The 19,838-nt window shown below is 43.8% G+C and overlaps 1 protein-coding gene across 2 annotated transcripts in view; it reads right to left on the bottom strand.

Moving 5' to 3' along the window:
- raver2 (ribonucleoprotein, PTB-binding 2) overlaps positions 1-19,838 on the bottom strand; it is a 113,660-nt gene that overhangs the window by 9,351 nt on the left and 84,471 nt on the right. Inside the window, exons 6-15 of one of the 2 annotated variants that reach the window (XM_079575590.1) lie at positions 18,693-18,813; positions 15,859-15,941; positions 15,688-15,786; positions 14,949-15,060; positions 11,284-11,498; positions 9,591-9,699; positions 8,182-8,360; positions 5,845-5,952; positions 5,655-5,756; positions 3,965-4,183 (exon numbers count right to left, since the gene is read on the bottom strand). In XM_079575590.1, the coding sequence (XP_079431716.1) occupies positions 3,965-4,183; positions 5,655-5,756; positions 5,845-5,952; positions 8,182-8,360; positions 9,591-9,699; positions 11,284-11,498; positions 14,949-15,060; positions 15,688-15,786; positions 15,859-15,941; positions 18,693-18,813 (1,347 nt within the window). The remainder of the gene's footprint in view (positions 1-3,964; positions 4,184-5,654; positions 5,757-5,844; positions 5,953-8,181; positions 8,361-9,590; positions 9,700-11,283; positions 11,499-14,948; positions 15,061-15,687; positions 15,787-15,858; positions 15,942-18,692; positions 18,814-19,838) is intronic. The other variant, XM_079575591.1, reaches the window with a different exon arrangement.

The raw sequence follows: 19,838 nt of genomic DNA, 5'->3' as shown, positions 1-19,838 counted from the left end.
GATTGTATATCGAGCTGGGAAGTTGAATGCTGATGCTGACGGACTCTCTCGGCGACCTCATGCTGAACTATTAGAGGATGCCCTATCCCAGAAGGAGAGAGAGAGAATTCTGAAGTTCACAGAACAACACCTAGAGGACCCATTCTGTGTGTCTATCGACCAGCATTCCGTCCAAGCCATATGTGACAGACACCTGGTGTACAGCTCACCTGACCCAGACCAAGTTGTTGCTCTTGTGCAAACGCTCTCCACCACCACTGACAGCCTGCCAGACAGTTTTGTAAATGATCTGCAGTTCTCTTCCCTCGTTGTGCCATCCCTCTCTGATGTTGAGATTGCTGCCAAGCAACGAGCTGATCCGGTCCTTCAGCACATTGTGGCTCAGTTGGAGAGAGGAGAGACTCCGCCGCCATCTCTGAGGGAACAGCTCCCCGATCTGCCATTACTCCTGCGAGAGCTTCCACGTCTGGAGCTCCATAATAATGTTCTCGTCAGGAGGAGGACTATCGGCGGGGAGCCCAGTTACCAACTCGTCCTTCCGGAGGAATGTCGGCCTGATGTCTTCTTCCAGCTTCACGATCAAATGGGTCACTTGGGCACAGAGAGAACACTGGACCTTATCAGATCCCGTTTCTTCTGGCCACGCATGTCTGTCTACATCTGTGACCGGATTAAAAGATGTGAACGATGCATTCGACGGAAAGCACAACCAGAAAAAGCTGCACCCCTTGTCAACATCAGAACATCCAGGCCTCTAGAACTTGTTTGCATGGATTTTTTATCTATTGAACCAGATCGGAGTAACACAAAAGATGTCCTCGTCATAACGGACCATTTCACAAAGTACGCTGTAGCGGTGCCCACCCCGAATCAACGAGCCAAGACGGTTGCGAAAGCCCTATGGGACAACTACCTGGTCCATTACGGAATCCCGGAGCGACTCCATAGTGATCAAGGGCGCGATTTCGAATCTCACACTATCAAAGAGCTCTGTCAAATGGCCGGAATCCACAAAATCAGGACCACACCTTACCATCCTCGTGGCAATCCTGTGGAACGATTCAATCGGACTCTACTGAACATGTTGGGCACTCTACCAGATCAGGATAAAGCACACTGGAAAGATTTCGTCAAGCCGCTTGTACATGCTTACAACTGTACTCGTAATGACGTCACAGGATACTCCCCATATGAACTTATGTTCGGTCGACAACCCCGCCTTCCCGTTGATTTGGCTTTTAGGCTGCCTGTGTCTGAAAAACCGTCTACGTCGCACTCGCAGTATATTGAAAAGCTCAAGTCACATCTGGAAGACAGCTATAGGATTGCCGTCGAGAACTCTGAAAAGGTTATGGGGAGGAACAAGCTCCGATTCGACAAGCACGTCACGGCTTCAGAACTCTTTGTTGGAGACAGAGTTCTGGTCAGAAATGTCAACCTCCGAGGCAAGCACAAACTCGCGGATCGATGGGAGCCAGATGTGTATATCGTCCAGAAGAGAGCCGGCACTCTTCCAGTATACACAGTCAAACCCGAAAGCAAAGATCGCCCCATCAGAACTCTCCACCGAGATTTGTTGCTGCCTTGTGGCTACTTGTCGCCAGCTTCCAAGCCTGAACCAGCAAAGACCACCTCAGTTGAGTTATCGCCTCCAGTGATCCCTGAAAGCTTTGATTCTCCAGACCCTGAGGATGATCTGCAAGAACTGTTCATACCTTACTTGCCTGACACCTCTAGCTCCTCTCCCACCTGCATTACCACTGTGGTGGATTTCCCTGTTCCAGTGCTTGCAGTTCCTCCCGTCGTCCTGTCTGTGATTCCGCCTGGCCAGCGTTCACAGCCTGCCTCTGAAGAAACTGCTGGAGTGGAACGGGTAGTGGAGTCTGGACCTGAACCTACGATTGACTCTGACCCAGAACTACATGAGCAGTGTGTGGATGCGGAACTTTCGAATGACTCTAGCTTTGATGCTGCTGATGGCCCTGAGCTGCCCTCAGAGGAAAGCACCTCCTCTGATCCAGAACCTGTATCTGCTCAGGAGCCGGTCAACCTTTCAAGTGCTTCCGACTCATCCCCTGTACCTGAACTGTCTAGCCCAGGCTCTGAACCCCAAGCACAACGTTCTGTTCGAGTTCGTCGGCCGCCTAGTCGCCTGCGGTATTCGACGCTTGGGAATCCGCTTCTGCATAGCATTCAGTCCCTGTTCCATGGGCTCAGCACTGCGTTTGCCTCTGCTCTCCAACTAGATGGGGCCCCTCCGACCTCTGCTCCCTGTGATGTCGCTGTGTGCTGTCAGCCTCCTGCATGTCCGAGGCCGTACATGAGTATAGGGGGGGAACCTGTAACCCGCATTTAGTAGAGCCTTTTATTTTTGCGGGTCCACTTCCTGCGCCACCCCAAACTTCCAACTTCCTACAAGTTACGGGTCACGCGGGTTCACTTCCTCTCCGTCTCCACTGTGGCTGTGGCATGATATTTCGGCGTCCCCAAACAAATGAACGACACGCTCCAAGCTTAGCGATTCAAGTTCTGAATCCTAGGTAAGTCTTTTGCCATCCGCTTCTCAACCTATATTATGTCTCGTTTTGCCGTGTGATTGCTCACGGAAGCGTTACTTTGACTATAGTTGCTGCCGTTCCTCAACCAGAGCCCCTGTCTGGTTCCGCTGTGTTTAGACGTCGGGCCGCGCCTGGAGACTCCGCGCTAAACATTCTAAAACTCAAAGGTAAATTGTTTGTTTGTTCTATCGTGAAAGCCGAATTGTAGGCATTGCTTTAAACTATTAGCTTCTTCGCTAATCTAAAGAATTATTGCCGTTTTGAGCGTTTTTTGTCACTTTCGTGACTACCGCTGAAATGGTTACATGTTTGGTGGCCATTGAAGCCCATTGATTTTAACGTAGCTACGTAGATCCTTTCCTGAATATTGCGCAATACCAATTCGAATACCAAACTCTGCATTTGTGTTTGGATTATTCGACCACTGAATTTAAAGGTGCACTTTGTTTATTTTTTTTCTCAATGTGATTTGAGTTGTTTTGATTCTGAACACAACTTTCAGATACAATTCACAGTGTGGGGTAACATCATTACACATGAGTGTAATATGCATTTGCATTCAGCATGTATGTTTATGCATATTTATTTATTTATTTATTGATATTGATTTACTTTATTTCGTTGGTTACTTTAGTAACTAGGTTACTTAACCTGTGTTTTTGGCCTTGTAGGTCAGGTTTTTTGTATGGAACCAACAAAGTCCAATCCTACCCCATGAACTCTTGAACTCTCGATCGTCCCAACTCGAGGACTCCTAACGAGATGGCGAGCTACGAACCCTCGGACCTATATGTGGTAGGATAAGCAAAACACACATCCATCCGATACGTTTGAACTCTGCCCTAACTGGATTACCGCTCAACTCGAACTCTATTCCGGTTGTGGGACATATCGGGACGGGTTTTTTTTTCCCCCTTTCCCCTTTTATTTGGGTTGTTTTTCCCCTCCCATTCGTTGGCGGCGCGTTGCTCCGCCCTCGAACTGTCCAAACTGTTTTGTGTTCCTGTACTCCTGTTGTTACTTCATGTGCTTGAAGAATACACTAAAACTGAATTCCATGGCTCTGGTATAATCATTCACAACCCAGGCTCCGTGACGAACCATCTTCTGTGCATTCTAGCTTTCGCAGTCAACCGCCTAGCCTTTACATGTTACAGACACATCAGTGGTCTCCAACCTTTTTTACCCCACTTTTACGAAACATATATATCAGAGAGCTTTTGAAAACTTTTGCTACGATCAAAAACTCCTGGGAGAGATGTGTTTACGGGAGTAAACAGATATTTTGCACAAGCCCACGCTGTTTGGATCAGCACTTTGCAAACAAACTACCCTCAGCTTCTCCCAAGGTTAAAAAAAGAAGCTGTTGCGCAGCGGTCTCTCTGTGTGGTGCCTGATGAACTCACGTAGTAGTAGGAGCTCCAGTCGGGCGCGGCAGTGTGAGCGTGGGCCACGGGACCGGGGGGAGCAGCCACAGGGTGGGGTGGCCCCAGGAACCCAGGCACCAGGGGGAGGGCGCTGTAGGCCGGAAGCACGGCAGCAGCAGGGAGGACGCCCGGGGGAGGAGCGGCCCCGTTACTGACCGGATGGAGCGACACCCCGAGAGGTTTGCAGACATCCACCTCCTGGAACACACAAGAATTTAGGATTCACTTTAGACAGCCATGTTGGGACAGACTATACACTTTACCTCCACCTCCACCTCATTATTGTCATTACTATCTATGAAGATTGTAGGTATTTGGCAGTAATTCCAACACATCTTTCTCACTATCTTCTGCAATATTACAAAACAAAATATCCAGATACCATAAGCCCCTCCCACCATCTTTTGCTCCCCTTTGCAGCGCGGCTGTTTCAATAAAATAAAAAAAGATTTTTAAAAATACACCGGTCAGCCTGTGTGACTGTAGATGAGGATTAAGTTTAGCAAGACTTTAAAAGGCATTGCCTGGATACGTAGTTAGAAACTGAGGAGGAGCCGCCACCACAGATTAGCCACTGGTAAAGATACAAAGATTACTGAAAGATGCGCAAGTGGCTCGGAACACAACTCCAGGCACGTTTTTGATGAGAGAACATTGTAACATGGTAAAACAGCTCTAAAAAGTTAATTTTGCACCCCACTTTTGAAGAAAATTAATTCAGTTTGCTCTTGGTTAATTATTAGACTCAAGGTGGTGTTTTGTGTTCAAAAAGCAAATCATCCAGTGCACAAAGAGCAAACACATCCATGAATGAAACTTGACATGGAAAATGCTGGAGAACTACTAGGATCCCCCGACTTAGAATAATGTATAATACATTGTGTTTTGGTACAGAAGAGCGCTATAAAAACATATACATATATTGACTCTTAATATGTGTGAATGGAGGTCATACAGTAATGCCATAATTATTAAACCATATTTGAAATGTTTCGCTCCTTTTTTTAACAGTTCACATGCCACATTTTGTGGGTCATGGCCTGAAAAGTTTGAAAACTGTGAATATGTGTGTCCCTGGTATAAACACTTGGTTCACTACTCAACCGCGACAAACCACCAATTCGAAATGAGCAAATCTCTCTCTACACGTATTTCTCAAGGCAAGCCCACTACAATCTCTTCTAGTCCTCAAACATGGGCTGGTCCAGATACAGTATTAGTATATTAGTAGTACGAGGCCAGGTCTGTGGCGCGTGGAGATGAGTTCCATCAGCTGCTGGGCGAGGAGTGACATGCCCGCTCTAAACACAGTATCAGTGTCTTACGGAGAGGTCAGGTCCTTCAAGTACATACCGACACTCTGCTCATATTCTTTACACTGCAGCAAAATAAATAAATACACGAAGCGGTTTCACTTTATTAGCGTCGAATTCCTCATCGTTAGACTGACATTAACTGTGGTTCGCTCGTCTAATTTGATATGTATGGATGCCAAACGATCAGGCGTAAGGCGCTACTTGAGACCTCATAACCTTTCAGCCTCTGCGGTATGTGAGAAGTCGCCTGCACAAGCAACTTAGCCTGACCCTTCTTTTTTTTTAATGCGCTCATAATGTCACAAGTTGTTTTAGCAGGGCCAAAGCAGTCTTGTCGGATGAGCCGTGTGTACCTTGGTGGCATAGGCCTGGGTGGCAGTAGCAGGCTGCGAGTAGTACTGAGTCACCGCCTGCATGTAGGAATTATAGTCCGCATAAGTGGACACCGGAGTCGCCTGGGATAAATAAAGCACAGGTTATTTCGAGGACCTTTTTTTTTTCACATTGAAGTCGCAAAAAAGCTGAAAAGAAAAAAAGTGCTACCTGCGTGTGGTCCTTGGCGTACTCTGCGGCCGTGACCTCCGGCGGGGCAGTGGTGTAGGTGTGGGCCTGCGCTGCCTGGTAGTGCTGGTACCACTGCTGCATGGCTTCCTGCAAGTCACAGAAAAGCTTGTTAGGGGAAATCGATTGTGATAAACTGTGGAGCTTTTGTGGGTTCGTTTGAAGTTATACTATAGTAGGGCTGCATGTTATGAGGGAGAAAATGCGACAAGTTCCATTAAAGGAGAACTAAGTAAGTTGTTTACCTTAAAGCCACACCGTGTAGAATTTTACCCAATAAATGCAATTGAAATACAAGCATTTATTTTATGACAGATATTTTCATCATTGAAAAATACCTCAAAAATATACAAACAAACATTTATGAGGCTCACCCCTGCCAAGATATGACTGTAAACTTTACTGGGATGGGTACGTCTCCAGCTCGTCTCCATGGAGATGTGACGAGAGGCGGTAGATTTTGAGATTTAAACAGGTTAGTTTCTCATCCAAGTCCATTCTTTTATTACACACTGCAGCAACAGCATTTTCTGTGTCACTAGGAGCATGTTTTGTTTTGCCGCAACAGTGTAGTCCAAAATGTTACGCAGTGTACCTTTAATAAATCCTTGCTGTAGTCGCTCTGGGTGTAATACAAGTGTTAATGGGATCATTGGAGGGTCTTCCATCTCTCCCTGGTGTCACTGTCCAGTAAACCACTCTTGCAACTTTCCCCGCACCAAGCCGGAGACGCAATACACACTAATGGAATCATGAGGAAGAAGCTAACAGGCTAACGGGCAAAGCTATCTGTGGGCTAGCGACACTTTAGCAGTGTTTAAAGCCAAGTTTGAGTGAAAAAAAATTATCTCCAATGTGTAATTGGGTTGTGGCACAATGTACAACATCCCTCTCTCCCCTGATCTTTTCTGTCAGCGTAGTATTTACTCTCACAGACGATTAATGAGTACAAAAAACGCAACATGCTATAACACCTGCAGTGGCGCTTATGGCCTCTAGGGTAATGAGTCACTTAGTTCTGCTTTAAAGGAATAGTAAGTAACTCTTGCCCCGGGTTTCTTTCAATCACTATTTTTTTTTTTTTTTGCAGACGCAGAAAGAGACATTGACCAAGCGATACGTGAAAGCATGGGCGGACTGTGGTAGAGTCTGTGGTAGTGCTCCTGCTGCTGTGGAGATAGGACAGGCTTACAGGGGGGGACATAGTTCAGTCGCTTGATCAGTCGCTTGCAAAAATCTAGAGGGATGTGACTGGCTGGACAAAAACAAACAGCTTACATACTGTGTTGGGGTAAAGAAAAAAAAAAAAATCTTCGTCTTCCTAACTGAAAATGTTTACCAAGTTTCTTTTTACCTACTGGATCAGAGAGGCACTCTGAGATGGGGTCCTGGAGGTGGTGTCCCCTACTGTGTGGCATAACCCTGTAAGCCGCCTACAAGACACTTACAACCCCATCACTTTTCTCACAGACAGGAACTACGGGAAGCATCTGAAACTGCAGGTAAACAAACTATGCTGTTGTTGAAAATAAAGCAGCAAATCGGATTAGAAAGTTTAGGGACAGGGAAAATCTATATTAAACCCTCACCACTTTGCCATATCCCTTAAAGTTGCCTCTCACTTCTTTCCAAAAGCCTTTGTTCTTGCTGACGGCTCTCCTTCCCTCGTCCTTCTTGTTTCTCGACAAATTAAACCGGCTGTTTTATTGCCTATCTAATCATGACTCGTTTGTTTTGCAGCATTAGATTGCAATTAACATTTAAAATTGGGTTTGGATCCCGCTGCAAATATCAGATATGCCACTTTACTGCCGGGGGAAGCCAGAGTGACACGGATGAAAGAGGAAACGCCAGGGAAAGGAGGAGGCAAAAAAAAAACAGTAAAGACGAGGGGTGTGAGGGAGACAAACTGGCTGGAGGAAGACGGCATGGGTGTTCTTGAGTGGAGCGTTTGGGAGAGGAGGAGACAGACGGGAGATGCGCTAGTCCCTGCCAAATCCTGCGTGCTCATGTCTGTCCAAATATCGGCGCTCCACTCGGCTTCCTGCCTCCCGGAGTTACAGCTCACTCTGTCAGTGCTTCCTCCTCTCATTAGGAATCCATCTATCTGCCCGTCAAAACTCTCCACCGCCGCCCCTGTGACAACTTTTAACACTATTAGGAGAGGGGAAGGTGAAAAAAAAAAAAAAAAAAAAATCTCTTCCGTAATAAGCTTTTGACTTCATTAACAAGAGGGGGGAAAAATAGCATCATTGTTGACTTGGTTTAGTCTTTTTTCTTTTCTTTTTTTAAATGAAAGTCAGAGAGTGTGTCTAGTACCTGCGTGTATGCCTGGCTGTACTGGCTGTAGTCTGCGGCGGCATCGGTGCTGTACGGGGCTGTGGTGGTGACGGCGCTGTGGGAAAAGGAGCTGGGCGTCTGGGAGACCACAGGAGCCACGGGGCCAGTGTACACAGCCGAGCCGGGCGGCCCTCCCGCCGCCTTAGCTCCCATGGAACCTGGGGAAAGAGCACATATACGGAGACTTTGAAGATTTTAAGACTTGGAATCAGGAAACAGCCACGTTAACAGGACCGATGTGCAATTGTGGATTTTGAGACATTGGTATTTTACATTATTTAAATTACTAATGTTTGAGCATAGAAACTAGAAAAAACCTATTCGATGGGTATAAATTAGGGCACGTTAATGAAAATTGGGACAGATACTGAGAATTTCCAGAAAGCCGATGTCAAAAATGACACCTTATATTCATGCATATACTGTGTATTTGCACCTAATTTTGTGACAAGAAATCAGTGTAACAGCTTTGGGTTTGGGTTTCCACCTTTCTAAAAGCTCACGGCTCTTACTGTTTCTTTTGTCTGCCCTGAACTATATAAGTCGAGACCATTTACCATTTACCATTTACCATTTAAACCTAACCCAAACCTTCAAGTGCATATGACTTATAAAAAAAATCTTATTTAGATGAATGACATCTGTTGGAAGTAAATAATTATGACTTTATTTCAGTGAAGCAGCAATTTTAATGAAGAAATGTTGGGCAGAAAAGTTATTTTTAATAGATTTTAAAGCTACATAGAAGTGACATAGATGAAGGTAAAATTCCATAGCAGTTTGACTCATTTCCCATTGATGTGACATGGTTGACACGGCAACAGTTTAAAATTGCTGTCCTTTATCTACGTTACTTCCTGTCAGTGTCTAATAAGGAAGTGAAAAGCTATTTTTTTTAATTTATCAGTGATGACGTCAAAAAGACCAATATGGAAGCAGGGGTATTACAAGATACAAGCCGACATTTTTGTCAATAGATTACTAACAAATTCAAGGCGCTGTGATAAACATAGTTTGAGTGCAGAATGGCTCAGGAACATCCCACAAACGATTTATGGACTTCAAAAATGCAAAATGCAACACTCTCCTACAATGTCACTCTGTATGTTTTAACCAATCAAATAGCAGCAGATTGGTTGACTGGCACTGTTTTTTTTCAGCCCTGTTGGCGTCCAACGGCCTTTCCAGCTCTATTATGAAGGCCTGACGAACACACCAGAAGCACATGGCTACTTAATATGTATACACATAAGGACTTCAGCGCAAAAGAACAAATGTATTTTAGATTAGAGGTCATTTTAGTTGCTACATTCATTTTTTTCTTCTTCAAACTGAAATGCAATAATATCTTGAATATACTGTACAAACTAAATAGTGTATGTTATTACCTTGCAAGACAACACTTGGCATCACACTGGCCAAGTTCAGGTAAGGATTGGAGGGTAGTCGGACCTCTTTAGGCGGATCTCCCAATAAGGAACTCTGTCCATTGTTAACCTAAAAAAAACAAACAAGATATCTTCCAGTCACATTTTGTCTGCAGCAACAAAAGCAACATTTCACCATAGCAACATAAGGTTAGTAATGCTGCTATAATGAAGTAGCGGTGGATGTAACCTGAGAGGACTGCTGTGTGCCACCTTAATTACACCGAGACTCTATTAAAAAGGCTGGGGACTGGAGTGTGCTCCCAAAAGAAGGCTGGCAAAGTGATTATGTCTCTACACTAACTTATTATGATGGTATTCGAAAAGGCGTGCAGTGTTTAAACCCGACACAAGTCAGACGGCGGAGCACTCGGGGCAGACAGACAAGGCAAGGTGAAGAATGTCATCTTCCGCGGGGGAGACAAGGAAATGGTAAACAACTGCGCACAGAAGGACTGTCTGTCTGTCTGTCACTGTCTAGGTACGTTGAAAGTGGTCGTGTCCTGCGTAAATGTGGCATGAGGGCACTTCCCAAAGATGGTAATATCAGTGCATGGAAAAGACACATTAGCAGCAAGGACTGGATGACTGAGCTGTCACCGTTAGCTAAATACATGCTAGCAAATCAGATATAAAGCCGGTCTCGCAGGCCAATTGTTTTGAAGCAAATAATCGAATCAAACTAATAGGTTTTATGTTGCTGTAGCGTATGTAACTTGGGCAGAGCCGGTTTTTCCCATAGGCAAACTATGCAAGTTGCATAGGGCCCCTGCAGCCACAAGGGCCCCACATCTCAGTCAAACTACGGAGTTGTTTCCTTGATTAATTGTCTCATTATTACGGGCCTATTTGTCTCAAAGATGAGTTGAATCCACACGGTTCTCATGCACGCAGTTACTTACAGTAACTCTGGTTCTCTGAATATGCACAGGCTAAAACAAATTGGGCGACTCACAGGCTAATCCTCAGTGGTCAGACAGAAATAACCGTTAGGTGCAGGTTTCAGTTTGTTTGCCATTTACCATTTTAAAAAGTTGGGAAATAGACTAGTAGTCGTCCTAAATCCCAGTCTCACAGTGGCTTAGTGGTTGGTGGTTCTCACACAGAGGGACGGGGCCTGAATTAAGGTCATTATTTTCCACTTCTGCCCTGCTCTACTGCACAGTGGAACTGTTTTTGTCCGTAAATGGAATCGATCTTCGTTGAATAACCATGGGATGCGTACTGTAGGGCCCCCGAGTGTATTTTTGCTTAGGGCCTCAGAAGGGCCAGCACCGGCGCGTTGAGTTGCCTTGTGTACGAAATGCGCGGTATAAATAAAGTTGCCTTGCATTGCCTTGCTCTGAACTTTGGGATAAAAGCAGGACCTGGAGACTATTTTATTATATGCAATGAACATGAACATGAAGGCAACTGTTTTCAACATACAACAAATACACACACAGTTTCCTTTGTGTGACAATGCAGGTGTGGCTCAGTTTGTTGTCTTTCATCTGGAAACTTGTTTTGGCACTATGAGAAAATATCTTATCCCCGGTGAACGAAGAAACACATACAGTTAACGCACACCCTGCTGTTCTGATCATTCTATGCGCTCCTTTGGGGGTCAGCTGAAGGGTCACCGAAGAGCTGTCTGTCATGTCTGTCAGCTCACCATGGTCCCGGGGGGCGCCGGCTGTCGGTCAGTGCAGCCCGACAAGGAAGAGGAGGATGCGGAGGAACAGGGGGTGGTGGTGGGGGGCGCCGTGGGGGTGGAGGAGAGGGAGAGGCAGCTGTTCTGCTCCCCTGTGGAGGCCCTCGTCTGGAGGTAAGACATGACTCCTACTGGGCTATTGTGGCTGGACACCGGGACAGCCTCTTGGCCCAGTTCTGCAGATGAGGAAAGGGGAGAGGAATCAAAGAATTACACAGGCAAAGGGAAAAGCCAAGAGACATTACGGTCAAAGGGGTATGAAGCAACCATTTACCTTTACAAACTCTGAGAATTGGGTTCAAAATGCCTACCAGGAGTTAAGGATATATTTAATGGACAAAAGTCAACTGGTTTTGTAACATGTTTTCGATGAGACTAGAACACATGATTAAAAGCTTCAAAAAGTAAAACAATAAAATAAAAATGGGCTTTTACAAGTAGTGTAAACATCAAACGCTTTCAACTTGAGTCCAATTTAAAACCAAAACAGTTTCTATTTTATTCCCCTCAAGTCCAAACCTGTACTGTATTTTCCGGACTATGAGTCGCTCCGGAGTATAAGTCGCACCAGGCGCCGTTGACAAGCCTCTCCCGGCAGCACGTTGTTCAAGCACCCATTTGCAAACTCTTTCCTCTGTTTTCTTCATTGCAGTGAGAAGAATCTCCTCTTTTCGCCAGTCCCTCACAAGTTTCTCGCTCACGCCAAACTTTCTTTCTGCTGCTCGATTACCATTTACAGCTGCATATTTCACTACTTGCAGCTTGTAATCTGCAGAACGTGATTTTCTGTTTGGTGGCTTTGTGTTCGCAGTAGCAGATACTGGTACACCAGCCTAGAGCGCCCTCTAGCGGCTGTCAGGGCTTTTGATATACAAGTCGCACCCCCAGTAAAAACATGAAAAAAGTGTGACTTATAGTCCAGAAAATACTGTTGATTAAACAGCACCAAGCCAATAATGAGACTGACCGTAGAGTCAGGCTTGGTTTTAGTCGGTGTGGGCCGACTGTCTCTGTACAACATTGTAATATCACATAATGACTCTTCCCCTCATACATCATCAGTTATCATACAGCCGGCGCTTTTCTCCAATCTCACAATATTTCACTCACTCCGGGGTTTAATAAACACGCATTTGTACACACCGACGTACACGGTGTGACGTTCAAAAGACGAGAGAATGTGTGAGGCCAAGAAGCCATAGCAGAAGTGAGCGTGCACATTGATAAACAGCACTTACGTGAAATCCAATATTGCAGTGATAAATGGCTCCGCAGCACAATAAAGAGAATCAGTTCTAACAAGCCTTAAGCGAAAGTCCCGGTAGATACTTTACAAAAGCAATGCGTTAGAGACACACAAATGAACATAAATGTGTGCGCCAAAGAGCACGAGTTTATATCGTTTATAATATAGCCTCTCATTTCCATTTTAAACACAGCTAATGCGGCTGGACATTTGAATTGTAAATGTGCAGCAACCGCTTCTGTTTGCAAAGCGAGAGTCTGGCTTCAAGAGCTCTGAAGGCCAACAACCCATGAGTATACTTAGAATTAATATTACAGTAAAACAGCATTAAGTGATGCTAATATTGGTGTAATATCATTCCATTACCACTGCAGTTAGATTAAATCAACCAACGTGAAGGGTCTTTAAAAGGGATTGAATCTTTGGGATCAGTTTAAGCCATTCAAATCCCGGCTCGTTTTTATATGCTGCAGTTTCACCTTTTTAAATATGCCAGCTCACATTTTCAGCGCTGAGGCACATCTGTTTCCAAATCATCCAAGTTTACGACTGGGCAGGATTTTACCCATAAATATAAATGTGTGCAACAATTACAGAAAACAGGTTACAAAAAAAAGCTTTTTCCACAAATGAAATTCACGTTTAAGAGACAATCAGATCAGGTTCAGTAAATGATCGTCACGTCACCGAGTAATTTCATCCATTGTGAAAGACACCCTATGGTGCTGTGTTGAAGAAGTGGGTTTGATGTAACATGTAACAAAACTGCCAGCGTGTTGTAGTCACATTTCGAGCAAAGAAAGCTGATGTTTAAAGAAGTCTTTGTTAAGATGGAGAGAGAGAGACCTTCTTCCTATCTCTACAGCCTTGGTCCCATGTGACTGGGAGCAAATAGCATTTTACACTAGGGACTAACATGTGAGACATCTGCTGTTATTATATCCTTGATAGTGTGTTCGACAAGTACCTTTCGGCAAAGACCTGTGCCTGCCTGATGTCCACGAGGTAAAAAGCATCTTAGTGTTTTTAAGGTTCATGCACATTTCATGAGGATCTCAAATGCAACTGAACTGGTAGGTCATGATGCTAAATCCTGGCTGTGTTAGTGCCGTGTAACTGTTGCTGCGTCTGCTTCAAAACCAGTCCACTTGTGAGAGAGATGGACAATTCTCTTCACTTTCAGATTTATCATTACACATTAGATATTGACAAATGGTTCAAAGACACTCCACAATGTTTTTTTCAGATTTTTGTGTCTCATTTTGTAACATGGTTCAATGTTCTAAGGTAAACACTCTGACTTACTGATTGCTCCCGAAACGCCTCACAATGTATTGTACTTGGTGCTTTTGAACGTGACTTCAGTTAGCAACGCAGCAGAGGCACGGGAGATGATGTGCTTCTGGACACATTTACACCTCAAAATAAAACCTTTTCAGAACGAGACGACTCAATGGTTATCTGCGCCTTAAATATCTGCAACACGTTTCTTTTTCTGACTTCTGCATGTGTCTGTGCTCATATGGTGCGGGGCAGGTGACGGGGGTGTGCTTCTGTAAGAGAAATGAGCACGCAGATTCAAAGGTGGCGTGAGAAATACAATAGGGTCGGGTCGGCCATTCTTTTTGCTTATTTGGGAATTAACTACAAATCCTGATCTTGTTTGGTAGCGTTCTGAATACACATTGCACAACCATTTTGACTTAATTAAACTTATTTACCTTTTTTTAGTTCTAGTTCTAAGTTCTAAGTAACTCTTGCCCCTAGAGGCCATAAGCGCAATTGCAGGTGTCGTAGCAAGTTGTGATTTTTAACTTATATATTGCCCATAACAGTAAATACTACGCTGATAGAAAAGGCGATGGGAGAGAGGGATATTGCACATCCAATTACACAATGGAGATAATTATTTTCACTCATACTAAATATTATATAACACCACTTTAAACAATATATAAATACTGTTTAACGTGTTAGTTGCACAGGTCCGGTGGCAGTCAAGTTGCAATAGTGGTTTTCTGGCCAGAGACCCCAGGGTTAGATGAAAGACCCCCCAATCATCCCATTAACAATTGTATTACCCCCAGAGGGACTACGAAAATATTTATTAAAGTAAACAAGTTACTTAGTACTGCTTTAAGTTGGTAAGATGTAATGCAAAGGTTTCTGAAAAAAACGCAAATTAAGCCAGTTAAGACAAAAGGTTGTCCAAAAGAAAAGGAACCATGTCATTTTGGTTTGTCCCTGATGAACGCTGCCTTTCTTTTCTTTTGGAAACCTCGCTGCAGCTCTTCCATAGCCTGTTTGTGTTCATCGCACGTGTGAAAGCTTCTTGAAACAACATTGCACTTCGCATGCTTAAGAAACCTCTGCGGCTCACCTGAGGGAGAGTCTCCCAGCAGGCCCTTCCCCAGAGACAGCAGCCCGGGAGGCCGCAGCGACAGGGCTTTCTGCACCAGCAGCTTGGAGGGGTCCCCGAGAAGACTGGAGACCTGAGAGGAGACGCACAACGAGAGGAGGGGGGTTACAACAGAAGACAGCTAAAGGGATTACTTTGTGGAAAGAGTAACTACAGTGCTATAATGAATTACTAATGGGCATCATGTTGTGAAAATGTGCAACGGTTCAGAGATTGTAATGCAATGCTCTTTTTATTAATAGTTTTTAAAAAGGACAAAAATTTATTCTTAGCCTTTTGCTTTTTTGTGGAGAGAGGGGTGGGATTTATTTATTTACTTTTCTCTTCAAATTTTGATGTAATCGTTAAGAAGTTTCCCCCATTAGTCCCGTGACCTACTGCACTACTTGCATCGCATAAAGGACTTGTTTGCTACTTAAAGACAACACTCTCTGGTGACTTTTCCTTTTGACATTTATAATAAATAAAAACAGCAGAGACATTTCAGAGGGAGATATGCAAATGGAGAAGGAGCGAGGGATTCTCACCTCAAGGTCTTCTCTTACTCAGAAATAAGTAATTAGTTTGCATGTTTTTCTGGTTGTTTGGCTTCATTAGGCGGTAAATGCAGGCGATGAAAATGTTGGGGCATGGGTAGGGGAACCTTAAGGCTAACCTATGCAAATGAAGGAGTGCACTATAGAGACATGCAGGTGCCTACAGAGCTCACGCGCTTGTCTTTGATGTGAAGTAACTGCTGTTGAGCCAGCTGCATGTGCAAGAGGTTCTGAAGGACCAGGCCGTTACCGATCATGGCACTCTGGGAAACAAAGACGGCCAGAGTCAGTTTTGTAAACATTGAAAAGATACTTTGGAATTGTTGATAGTGAACCTGGTGGGCTTTTCCCAGAGTGAGCAGCGCTGCGGTGAGCGGAGGCCTGAGGAATGGCAGGCTGCTGTGCTGAGCAAACTTTCCTGAAAAACAAAATCAGAGACCATTTTGTGCTGGGTTGCAGATGATATCACATTGTACACTGCCTTCTTTACTGAGAAGAAGGCAGGAACACCACAGAGATGATCATATATAGATACATGATATAGTACATTTTATTAGGGAAAAACAGTGACTAGCCCAACCCAGTTTAAATAGAGACTAGGGATGTCCCGATCTGTAGCCGATACAGGCGTTTTGAGAATATCGGATTGGAACGGAACGGTAAACCTGCAGGCCGGCGCCACTGGAGCACCCACAATGCTATCGCTAACCTGCCGCTTAAAACATGAGAAAAGTTCCTTGTTACCTTTGCAGTGCTGACATTAGCTTTCACATTCAACAGCATGACGGTGCTCTGGTACTTTTGTCTGCATAATATGTGCATAATAATAAGCCATGTGGTCCAACTAGTGTTTATGTCTTTTACAGGCCCTAAACATCATGCTATAGACCTAAATGGCCTTTAGAGGCAGATAGAGCTGAAACTATAATATCTACTACTTAAATGTTGTTTTGTGAATGGGCTTAAAATGCTGATTTGATATGAAATGCACATTTTAGCCTTAATATTACTCAACATTCCAATGTAACATTTACAGCTAAATCCAAATCCTTGCATATGTATAGAAAGACCTGTAAACATATAGCCTAAAATACATAATCAATATATATAATAGATAATGGTATGTATTATGTAACATTTTAATAACACAAAAAGATTGTATCAGATCAGTATTGGCCAACATGAAGTGTCAAAATATTGGATCAGGACATCCCTACAGAGGCCAGATCATTGTGATTATTTTTCCTGATCTATACGTGAGAGTATATACAGAGTTGTTCTACCAAACCATTAATCATACATTTTTGCACTAGGAGGCACACGGACAGGCGGCCCAATGAACTTTGCACCAAATCTGTCTTTGCTGGCCGAGTTAATAATCAATAAAATGCCCAGAGCTGGAGAATGTCTCCAAGAAGCCATTCTTTAGAACTGCCACAGAAAGACAAACAAAGTAGTGTGGTTCCATTCTGATCTGATAGTTAATATTCTGGGCTGTATGTACTGCCTTTGAACGAGAGCAGCCCCAGCCGCATACACAACTGCACCCCCCATTGCTCGCGTGCGTGCAAGTGAGCTCTATGATAATGAATGTAGCCAACCATCACCGCTAATAGTAGCTGGCTTCCAGAATAGGTAAGAGAAAGTTTAACATTTAATCAAGCTCCTAATTTTAGACTTTAAGTTGTGCGTGCGCTTCTTTAAGAGCTCTCCTTTCAGCCTCCATCGTCTCCGCTTCCTCTTCTCATTTGTTCTGCTAATGTCACCGGCTTTCATTTTAATACCTGATTAGCCATTCATCAAATAATGACGAGGTGATTGCAGCAAAGGCTGGATCAGCGAGGGACCTGGAGACAGAACTAGAGATTGGAGTGGTAGGGGCTACACTGTACACTGCAGACCTACTAAATAAGAGTTTGTGTCTTATGAGAATACTTTGTGTTTTGTTACGTCAAGCAGCATTGAGTGTACCTTCAGTCACAAGTAAACCCATTCGGAAATGTCTTCCTATGGTAGCACCAAATCAATCATGCATACAAGCGCCTCTGTTAAACTAAGTCTGCACAATAGAGGGCTGTGCAATTAATCGGAATTCAATTACGATGTCGATTATTATACTAAACGATTACAAAATTAGCATAATCGGGAAAAAAAGTTTTTTTATTTTTTTATTTTTTTTATTTCCCCCCCCTTTTTCATTTTTTTCTGGCAAAGCAGACTTGCATTATTTCATGGGGCTGGGATTCTTTTCCCTTCACATTTCTCATGCCGTGGCTCATGCTTTTGCCTGACATAAAAACAAACGGCGCTGTGTGATGATGTCATCAGGCCACGCTGCTCAGTTTGCTTGCGCAGGTGTGAGGGCTGGCCAGCAGGGGGCAGGTGTGAAACAGAGACCTCTCCTTAATCGAGGCGTACGTTCAGAAAACAGACAATATTCAGCATCGTTTTTTATTTTTATAACTAAATATATCAATAAAATCAAGACTTTTTTTCAAAGGCAACAAATAATCGTTTGAATAATCGTGATTTCAATTATGACAAGAATAATCGTGATTATTATTTTTTCAATAATCGAGCAGCCCTAGCACAATATTTTCTCTGCTAATTGTAAACTTCCGAAACTTCACCAGATGGGATTTTTTTTTACATCCTCCATATAGATGAGTTGTGAAAAGTCATCTAGGTTTGGCGACATAATAATTCACGCTCATAAAGCATCATTTCTGAACAATCAAACTTAGATCCTGGAATAACAATGAAGCATCCACCTGTCACACTGAACTTCCCCCCCCATCTGTATTTACTCACTGCGTCTAAACGACACATTACCTCCTCTCAAATGTGTAATGAGGAATAAATAGTTTGACACAAGTTTTATCTTTATTTTCAGTCTCAAAATAAATCAACTGAATCCGGTGCAGCGCAACTAAACGATTGCTCACATCCAAAATATGTGCTTGGCCAATGTTGAGTGGAGTTGCGCATTTGTGATTCCTCTGTCCTGCAAATATTTCGACAATTCTGGTAAATTGACTCTGATGTTTGATTGATGCTGGTCCCAAGTTCTGGTCTGCTTCCCATGTTTGTGCCTACGCGCCTCAACATTGACCTGGCACGTGTTTTTCGGGAGTGAGGAGCCGTTCCAAACACTATGCACAGTCTTTACCTCCTCTTTTGCCAGTGTGGTACGGCCTCATAAGGATTTGCAGGGCAGCCGGGTTGGTCATGCTGGTCAACAGCTGGGCGAGGTTGGGCTCTGGCAGCAGTCCTTTTCTGTTGCTCAAAATCTAGAAAACAAAAGCAACCACAGACAATATACTATTATGAATAATCAAAACATACCATGGAGTTTGCTTTAGATCTCACCAACGAAGGCATTACACCAGTTTACATCATGGACACGTCTACAGTGTCAGCAGAGAAGAAGGTTGGGGGGAAAGAGGAGGCGCAGCGGAGGGGAAGGGGACAGAGCCAGGGGCCAAACAAATAGGAAGGCAAGCAGGAAAATGGATGTGCAAAAGTGGATGTGAAATTAGATTGAATAAATAATGTTACACCCGTTCGCCAGTGCAGTGCAGTCTCAGAGGAGGAACCGGGAAAGAGCATTCGTCTCAGATACAATTTCAGCTCTAAAGAACACCAGAGGAACCCGGTCTCTGCTTTGATGTTTTGCAGTAGGACTACTGGGTGACAAAATGAAGATGAAATGATCAAATGATATCGACAGCAGAATTACAAAACATCATTGTTTGACAGTCGCAGGGCACCAATATTTTTTGAAAAAAAAACATTCACTGGCTTTTCAGGCACAAGGCAGAACATCTGGGCAAGGATTTGGCCATCTTAAATTTTAAGAAGACGAAACCAGGCTGGTTCAATTCAATGTTTTAAAGACATGAAAAAAGGAATGGGAGAATGGGCTTTGTTTTTGCAGTTGCTGGAGAAAGATGCCCCCCAAAATAGTCTGATCTACATGTCAAAATATCTGTTGAATTTGTAAATGTTTGGAATTATTAAGGTAATTTTTTTCCTCTTTTTGCCTATAAAATGTCAAATGTTTGTTAACATAAAACCACTAGACCCAATAATGCTGTTAAATTAACTTTTCATTAGATTTGAGTGTATGTGTTTAAAGCAGTACTAAGTAACTTATTTACCTTAATAAATCCGTTTCGTAGTCCCTGTGGGGGTAATACAAGTGTTTATGGGATGATTGGAGGGTCTTTCATCTCCCCCTGGTGTCTCTGGCCAAAAAACCATGTTTGCAACTTGACTGCCCCCGGTGCGGAGAAAGCAATACACACTAGTGTAA

The sequence above is a fragment of the Gobius niger genome (genome assembly GCF_951799975.1).
Source record: "Gobius niger genome assembly, chromosome: 17".
Taxonomy (NCBI): Eukaryota; Metazoa; Chordata; class Actinopteri; order Gobiiformes; family Gobiidae; genus Gobius; species Gobius niger.
The sequence above is the reverse complement of the archived record's forward strand: the minus strand, read 5'-3'. Positions and strand labels throughout refer to the sequence as shown.